Source organism: Misgurnus anguillicaudatus, chromosome 19 (assembly GCF_027580225.2).
Source record: "Misgurnus anguillicaudatus chromosome 19, ASM2758022v2, whole genome shotgun sequence".
NCBI lineage: Eukaryota > Metazoa > Chordata > Actinopteri > Cypriniformes > Cobitidae > Misgurnus > Misgurnus anguillicaudatus.
The window spans coordinates 47,896,477-47,906,391 of NC_073355.2; the positions used below are offsets into that span (position 1 = coordinate 47,896,477).

Below are 9,915 nucleotides of genomic sequence, written 5' to 3' on the forward strand. Positions count from 1 at the left end.
TAAATGGACTATTAGGTAATATGTTTATAATTTTATTATTTGATTATTTGATTATTTTAATCATTATATTATTGTTTATTCATTTATACATTCATTTATTATATTTCTATATTTTCATTTTTTATTAATTTTTCCTTGCTTATGTTTTTTTTATTGTCCTTCAATCTCATGTTTGTGGAGTTTCATGAGCTGTTTTGTCAGTATGAATAGAGACAGATAAGGGGAATGTTTATGGAAGCCCAAGGTTTATGGGATGTTGCTGTTTTGCAAACTGTTTGCAGTTTTGGTATAACAATGCATGTTGAAGACATACATTGAGACATACACAACTGAGATTGTTCAATAAACTGTTACTTTTTACCATCATAACACTTTGTCTCCTGCTTCTGCTCTTCTTTGGCTTTAACCGATCAACCTCTTGACTGACAGTAGACTGATAAACACTAATTTTGGTATTAACAGCTCTGCTGAGTAACTGATATTTTCGGGCGGGATTCTGGCTTGGAGACCTGATCTAACATTTTGGCGTTGTCGGCAGGATGGAATAACACTGCTGTTATCTCCATTCGTAAGAATGGTGTCAGGATTTTTTCTTGCCCAACCAGATGGTGGAATGTCCCAGCAACTTTTTGTGTATGATTTGAGAAGACCAGAAGTGATGGAAGTAAATAAACAGCGACTTTTGTTGCAGTTCGAGTTAAATCACTCCTCAGCTTAACCCATCTTTGTTTTCACCATTGCAAATGGAAATACCTATGACGCAGTTTTTTTACCTGATGGAAGGGATTCTGGTGGACCAATCACAGCACTTGCGTTCCGCGTAAAACTGATGCGCTGTTAAAATTTTTGTGAGGTGCACGTCAGGCTATGCAGAGCTACTCAGAGGCTACGGATAACCTACGGCGTAGAGCTTACGCACGACTATAAATCAGACATAACTCCAGCAGGTGTTTTTTCTCCTGACTTAACTACTCAAGCAAAGTGAGTGTGTTCTGTTCTGACATTTCATGATAATTCAGTACGTACTGTGGAAGTAGCTTGACTACTGGGTCAGATTATATTACTTTGATAATGGAGCAGTCAGAAATCAAGCTAGATGATATATTGGAACTCCAACAGAACAGCTGAACGAGCACTTGAAGATCAAACAAGCAGAAAAAAAGATAGTTGCCAAATATAAAATCAAGGTGCAAAGGGGCGGTCTTTGGGAACCTGTCCCATGTCAAAAAAGCATGGTGTAAAATTCAAAGAATGAAAATGAGTAGTATAGAGAACAAAATTATTAAAAATAAATAATAAAATTCAAAACAAATTATATTTAAAAAAATGTTAATAACAAGTATTTTACTTTTCAAATCCGAGATGAGAGCAACTCTGTCCCGAGTCCGACCCGTCACCCGAACCAGTGGCTTGGCAAACAGAGGAGAGGTTTGAAAAGGACATTGGCACACAAACACAAGATAGTTCATGGCTTCTTGGGTCCGTTTGGCAAAAACACATTCATTTTAAATAACCCGAGACCAGATTATTGTATATGACCCGTGTCAGGGGCATGCGTGAAACTTTTAGACCCGAACCGGACCTCTGGTTTTTGGACCTATGAAGACCTCTACCTCACATAAGCCCACACACGGGACTATGCATACTGTGATGATCCACGGGACCTTTTTTTTACAGTGGGCAGAATTTCCTAAATTTTATTTTTAAAAAAATGATAGAGAGTTGAATGACGTTACTGTATTAACTTTTTAAGAGGAGAATGCAAAGATTCTTTGATTTTTTTCTTTGGCTGAATGCAATTTTACATAGTTATTTAATAATAACATATTAACCAAATAAGTCTTTAAATGGTTAAATAAAATTGCATGCTGTGTTTAAATGCACAAATGAAAGTAGCAGCCGAATAAAATTATTATATTTTTTTAATAAAATATTACGTACAACGTAAAGCATTTTCCAGTTAGGAAAGAACATACAACAATCTTAGCACAGTATAAACTTCAGTAATTCCTGAAAATATCCAACAGGAATGGGAAGCATGGAAAGCACGATTAAAAGCGACAAAGCGATTTTTAAAATGAGGGTGGGGCTAGAAATCCGTGAGTAGTCATACAGTTTGCAAAACCGTAGGGACGTATTGCGAAAGCGTGCACACAGTTTATGAATTTGTGGGTACAGATTGTAAAAACTGAGGGTAGGGTTTGCAAATCTGATAGCATGGATTGTTAACTCCTGCATATGTTTTATTAAGTATGGTTACAAAACAGTTTTTGTTTCTCAAATGCCTCGTAACGTAGGTCTAATGGTAGATTGCCACCAATGGAATCTACAATCAACTTAACTTTTGAGAAGCGAAGCCCAATAGCAGATAGAATGCTCCTATTTAATTATATGACATTTATGGCATTTAAAATCCTAGTTTAGTATCCTATCAGTAACATAACCAAACAATACACTCTCTGTCCGAGCATATTACAGTTGTTTTCCTAAAACTGAATATAAAAACCAACGGTGACAGAGTTTCATCTGGATTCGTTACAGTGGATAAAGCATCATACGTGTACAAAGGTGTAAGGAAAAATTGCTAGACACTTCACTTGCGTAAAAGTTTAGTGTTAATCAGCCTTTTCCACATATATATAGTGACACAGAAGATCATAACTCTACTCTTCGTCAACACACGCTTGCACCACCTGCTGGTGAGGTAGATTAACAGCAGATGGAGATTATGCTCGGTTCTCTACTGCTTTTCCTGCAGTTCCCAGATGTTAAATGTTGAAATCTGTACCACTGAATTTTTGGACATGAATTTTTGGATGCGAATTTAAATGGACAGAAAATTGCCTGCTGAATATTTTATATTGTATTTTTAAACAGACTGAATATTTTGAAGTGAAATCTGAAAGGTGCATATGAACTATTGAATTTTTAATATAGTTTGACATTTTTTGAAGTGAAATATTCACAGCTAAAAAATATGCAACCATATTGAATTTCAGCCCTTAAAAATGCAAGCCCTAAAAATGCAATGCATTAAAATTCAAGCACGGTTAATACAACGCATATTTTTTTCAAGTAGTACAATTCAACAGGCTGATTTATTTCAGAAACATTTGGCATTCTTTTTCTTCCATAAAAATCACCCAAGAAAATAAGTCTAGTTTTTAGGAAAAAATATCAAATTAAAGTGATTTTGTGCATAAAACAGGCAAAAAAATCTGCCTATGGGGTAAGCAAAAAATCTTGAACATTTTTCTTAAACACTAAATTCAAGAAAAAATTGCTTACCCCATTAGCACATTTTTTTGCTTGTTTTATGCACAAAAATACAAAATCACTTAAATTTGAAATTTTTGCTCTTAAGACTTATTTTCTTGGGTCGTTTTGCTTATTAAGAAAAAGCATCTTAATTTAAGATTTTTTGATATTTTTACCAAAAACAAGAAAAAAATACTAAGACATTTTTTTCTTGAAAATATTTTTTTTTTGCAGTGTAAAACTAAATAAATAATTTCAACAACTGCTCAAAGGAAACTACACTGACAACATCTATAAAAAACAAACAAACATCATCAAATTCAAAAGATCTGAGCTATGTTATAGCTCTTTAGAAACAGACATTTTTAAAAAACAATGTCAATACTTAAATGAAACATAAGTGAAAACGCCATTTTTGAGGTATTATTGAGAATTGCACTGCAAAATGACTTTCTTAGTATTTTTGTCTTGTTTTCAGTAGAAATATCTAAAATTCTTAAAGGCGGGGTGCATGATTTTTGAAAAACACTTTGGAAAAGGGAGTCGGTCGAAAACCAAACACTTGTAGCCAATCAGCAGTAAGGGGCGTGTCTACTAACTGACATCAGTGCCTGGGTTATGTATGCGTGGGGTGGGTCTATCAAAAGAAGATCCAGTGGCCGGCTGCATAAAACTTTAAGACTAGTCTTAAAAGTTAGTCATGAATTTTTTTCTTCAAGACTGTTCATAACTGTGTAAAGTATGTTACATAGAAAGGTAGATTGGTCTAATTTAAATCCAAATAATAAGACCGATTAGCCCTAAGTAATTGCTAGTTAGTCAGAATCATTCTTAAGACGCAGTCTTAACGTCAAGGCTATGTTTATGCAACTGGCCACAGATTCTATTGGGGTAGGAGTGTGTTTGTTTAGGTGATTTCAAATGTCAACTTTGGCTTTCAGAGATCATGCACCCCGCATTTAAATCAAGAGGTATTTTCTTAAAGAGCAAAATGACTAGTTTTTAGACAAAAAAACCCCATACAATTTAAGTAAATAATTCTACCAAAGGGGTAAGCAAATTATTCTTGATTTAAGTGCTTAAGAAAATTTCAAGATTTGTTGCTTGTTTTAAGCACAAATTTGTGTAATTTTTAGTTTATTGTCTAAAAACTAGACTTCTGGGTCATTTTGCTTTTTTGCATTCATTGGCATTTATATGTATTATTTGTGCTGAAAACAAGACAAAATATGTAAGGAAGTAAGAAAGTATTTTCTGCAGTTTGAGCAATACTCTTTTTTTTGACAATCTATTTTTGTTTCATTTTCTCAGTTTTGCATTATATAAAAAAGGTGTATATCTGGTTTCTGACTTATGTAAGCTCAAAAATACTGAATATTTTTCCTGTGTTTCCTGTGCCCTCCACCTGAAATAAAGCTCATGTTTACTCTTTATTTCTCATTAAAGTTCTGATCAAATTGAAGGAATTGAAAACACAGCTGCCTTTGAAACTTAAACCGCTGCCCTCCTGCTCTACACTCATCCACGCACTCAATCCCAGGTGTCCACAAGAATCTGGGAAACTCGGATAACACAAATGTAAACACCTCACAAGACACAGCTGAACTTTCAGCATCTTGTGTGTTTATGATATTAAGCAAACAAACAAACAATATTCTCCTGAAATCCACAAACACATCCAGGACCTACAAGAGAATATTTCATCTGCTTAAACTAAATAAACTTTAGACAAAGCAAGCTCCAGTTAGTTTTCTTAAATCTGAAAAAGCACAATTATCTTGTTTTGTGAAATGAGAATATAAATTAAATATATTTGATAAATTCTTAACTTATTAACCCAGTAACTAACCCCAGGTACTAGTTATCATAAAACAAACAACCAAGCTTATACTTTCCTTTAGTTTAGTTAATCAGTTTTCAAGCTCTATTTTTTAACCTTCAAGTGCAAAGTAACTTAACTGAACATACTGTTTTCAAAATGATGAGCTAGCTAGTGTACTATAATAATGAATTTATATATAACTGCTCCTGTATAGCTCAGTGATAAAGCATTGCATTAGCAGTGCAAATAGTTATGGGTTTGAACCCAGGGAACACGCTATTATGGACACTATATGACAAAATCTTACTTTAACATAATAATAATAATAATAATAATAATAATAATAATAATAATAATAATAGGCTAATAATAATAACTATTAATATCATTTTGTAAACAGATTCTAAAATTTACAAAAGAGATGAAAAATATGTGTTACATTTTATAAATTGAATATGTGTAAAGATTCATACAAATTCTACAAAATATAGCGTAAATACAACTTAAATACAGTGAATACATACAATACTAACATATTTCATACCACAGAATTAAAAACAAACGAAGAATTAAAGAAAAAGGTAATTTATAGTTTCTGACGCACAGTATTTAAACTACATTTATATACTTTTTCACAAATGTTGTTTCAAAACACCTTGAAAAAGACAATGTCTACTATCAGAAAGTGTGATTGTAATGATTTCTTAAACTTCAAAACTTTTAGTGTTGTGAGGCAATTTTATTGTACAGAACACCCTTGATAGAAAAAAGAACAGCTGCTAAAATTCTGAAACTTGTTCTAGGTACATCTTATTCAGTCATGTCAGTTAAACATGCATTTTAAAGATTTACATAACTTTTCTTAGTTTAATGAACAGAAAATAGGAGGTTCTGAGTTTCACTTCTTACTGCCATGGTAGGGATTGTAGGAATGCAGAACATGTACAGACTGGTCCTTCACAAAGTCCTACTACACTCTTATCATCTTATCATTTAAGTATACAGAAAGAACTAGCAAAGAACTTTATTTTGCCATGCAAAGAAATAAGGGAAGACATCCATATTCAGGTATGGCATCGGCATTTCATTAAAATCTAAATATCAAATAAATATGTGTGTACTGCATGTTAAATACACAGTTTTGTGCAAAGGTCTCAGCACATTAGATACTTGACCATATGGTTATGTTTTGCTGTAAATGCTTGTAATTTGTTTTATTTATATGCTTTGCTTTAATGTGTTAGTAAAAACATGTTTCCATAATATTTATGTTTTTGGTTGTTCTTTTGTCACAAGAGCTTTTTGAGCTGCACAATTATTAAATATTATCTGATCACAGTAATTTGACAAAACCAGGATTAATTCAAATAACTGCAGATATTGCTCACCCTTTAAAAAACGAGGATTTTTTGCTCATTTCTACATCATTTGAGTCTTATCAGCTTTGTATTAAGATGTTAATTATTCTGATCAAAGTGGGATTGTAATGTAAAATTTAAAAAGTTAAAGTTGGATCTACTTAAAAAATACAGATTTAAGTTTTTTTCAACTTACATTTTCTCACTTTAAGGGAAATTTTAAGTTGAAAAAGCTAATATTTTTAGGTGTTACCAATTGAAGTATTTTTTTTACTTTATAGTCTTTGTTACTTTATAACCACATTATAGGTTGATGTTTCTGTTATTTACAGAATGTTCACATTTCTGAAAAATAATTTTTTTTAAAGTCCCACTGTGGTGAAAGTCAAGTTTCTATTGTTGTTTATAGCTGTGTCTGAAACCGCTCCCTATCCACTATATCAGTGTTTCCCAACCCTGGTCCTCGGGCACCCCCTCCCAGAAAGATTTAGATGTCTCCTTATTTAAAACACCTGATTCGACTCATCAGCCTCCTTCTAAAATGGTAAACATGTGTCCCTAACAAGCTGATGAGTTAAATCAGGTGTGCTAAATAAGGAGACATCTAAAGCTTTCTGGGAGGGGTGCCCGAGGACCAGGGTTGGGAAACACTGGACTTTATAGTGCATTATGTCGGGTGTCGGCCATTTAGTTGTGGTGTCCGAAACCTGAGTGAACAACTTCATTCCCTACATTCATTCAATACTTTTTAGCCACAATGCACTCTGATTTTGAGGGTACATTCGATGAACACTCGCTTAACTCATATTTCCCACGATGCAACAGAAGACGAACGCGTAACATGAATAAGCTGATGGATACTGACAGTAAACAACAAACATTTAGGTTTATACACTTTTGTAAGTTCTTGTTGTCAGTTATTTTCTACTTTTTGAAAATAAACAAATGAAAAATAATTGTGCTATCTTTTATTAAAAATCTACTACACATTTTTATTAAACAATAAATAAATAAACAGCAGTAAATACATATTATAAGCAGTTGTTTTGCTCTCTTTATTATCAACTAATACAATAAACACGACAAATGTGAAAAACAGTAAGAAAGTAAACTTTACCACTTCACAGTACAATCAATAAAGCCACACAGGTGTAAGGGTTTACGAATCTACGCAAGAGCTTTATGACGCATGATATTTACGTCCGTGTCCGAAATTGCTCACTCATTTTCATTTGCTTCTTCCCCATATAGTGGACTCAATTGTCATTCCCCATATAGGGAATAGTGAATGCGTGAATGAGGGAACGGTTTCAGACACAGCTAAGGTGTTTTTTTATATGATTTAAAACAAACCATATGCAAAAAAAAAAACTTAAAACAGTGGAGGCAGGGCCTAATTTGCATTATTTAAATATATGGGGCCCTATTTTAACGATCTAAGTGCATCGTCTAAAACACACAGCGTCTAAATGGGCATGTCCGCTGCCACTTTTGCTAATTTAACGACGGGAAAAATGGTTTGTGCGTGCGCACGTTCCAAAAGGGTTATACATATTTTCCTAATGAGTAATGGGTGTGTTTTGGGCGTAACGTGCAATAAACCAATGAGAGTCTTATCTCTCATCCCCTTTAAAAGCCAGTTGCGCTGGCGCTATGTCTAATCCTGATTTAGATGATGGACCTTGTAAACTGAAAAACTAAGCGGAGGAAGAAGACCACCAGTTTAAGAATAATGTTAAAAATTTTTTTTGAAATTTTTAATGCAATTTTACTTTTTTGAATTAAAACCTTTAAAAGCCTTTTTCTTTTAGTCATAGAAGTACAAATAGCAGGCTTTGAATTGCTGTAAATGTATTGATATCCTATATAATCAATGTAATCTCATAAAATAATTTGCAAATATGCTGCCTGCATAATCATGCACATCGCGTCTCATTTGGGCTGAGCTTTGGCACTTCTTACAAGCGCGAATGCAGCCTACAATACACAAGTAAAGACAAAACCAATCATAAAGCAAAGTAGGTTAGAGAGGCGGGACTCATCTGTTAACCGTTTGTGTACCACAAATAGCGCTATTTTTCTTTTTATAAGAGTTTACATCTCATTTAAATGATTACTGAATGAATTCATGTTAAAAGGTAAGCTGTGCGCAAACAGAAACAGGAATATATATATTTTTTCAAAAATAACAAGCATCCCAGGAAAAAAGGACACTTTCTCTCCAGGAATAAAAAGGGCAGGTGCTCAAGCCCCCTTAGATGCCTATGTGTGCACGTGCCTGGAGTTTAACATAACAAAAGGAGTATAAAATAACAAACCACATGTTTATATTGCTCCGAAGAATTACATATAAAATTAGGTGTATTATTTGCTTATAAAGGTTTGATAATTTGCATCTTACACATCATATTATAAACCCTTTTGACGCGTGTAGCATAATCCACATAGGTTCACTTGACACATTTCAAACACACATTTTAAATTTGCTCCCCTCACAAGAGAAGCCACCTGCCACAACTGCTCAAAGATGCGTTTTAAATGATAAAATAATTGGCTACACGGAGACTTTAACAATTTACAAAAATATGTATTTTCTATACAGCACATAATCCTATGTCCAGTTACAAATCCAGTATTTAATATATAAAAAAAACTTTGTGATGTTTTTTTTAGATATGGAAATTCCCAATTTGACAGCTGCATTATTTGGAAACTCTATATCAGTTCATTTTAGTCATGACAACATTCTACTCAGAGAAGAACCTGCTCCTCTTAAAGATGCAAAAATGTCTAGGATTGATCCCATACAAATAAAGATATCAGAACATCATGTCTCAGTCATCAACATGATTGACCTTCATGAGACTGAGTTTCACCTGGACTCTGTGGATCATCTCATCGGTCAACTAATGCAAGAAAATCAAATTTGGGCCTTCATCTTTGTTGTGTGTCTGGGTAAGTTAACAGATGGTGATAAGATGGGTCTTGAATGGCTACAGTCAGTGTTTGGTGATGGTGTTCTTCAGTTTGTGATGATTCTCTTCACTTATGAGAGAGAAGAAGAGTCTGACTCTATAATAGATGATCTGAAGAAAAACACTGTTCTGGAGGAGCTGCTGAAGAAATGTGGAGGAAGATATCACACCTGCAGCAAAACCATGAACAACCAATCAGAGATGAGAGAACTGATGATAAGGATTGACAGTCTGTTTAATGAGAATCATGGGCAGTGCTACACTGAAGAGATGTACAACACACAGTTAAGAGCGAGAGAAGATCAGAAAAAAAGTGAGTGTCCGAGATTTGGTTAGATTTGATTCTCTAATGTTTCACATATTTTTTGATATGTTCATTTATCTCTGATTTTTGTAATAACATTTTGATTCAGTATTCACTGACACCATAAAAAAAACTGTAGTGGTACATGACATGTACGCTTTCAAAATCCAAAATGCTGAATATGTCTTTGCCTGTATG

At 33.6% G+C, this 9,915-nt stretch overlaps 1 protein-coding gene across 1 annotated transcript; it reads left to right on the top strand.

Annotated features, from left to right (window-relative positions):
* Window positions 1-9,113: 9,113 nt before the first annotated feature.
* LOC141350876 (GTPase IMAP family member 6-like) lies at window positions 9,114-9,749 on the top strand. The gene has a single exon (XM_073856715.1). The coding sequence runs from the start codon at window positions 9,114-9,116 to the stop codon at window positions 9,747-9,749; it is 636 nt and encodes a 211-aa protein (XP_073712816.1).
* The last annotated feature ends 166 nt before the right edge of the window (window positions 9,750-9,915 follow it).

Coding starts and splice junctions, on each gene's coding strand:
- LOC141350876 (XM_073856715.1), top strand. CDS start 9,114: ATGGAAATTCCCAATTTGACAGCTGCATTATTTGGAAACTCTATATCA.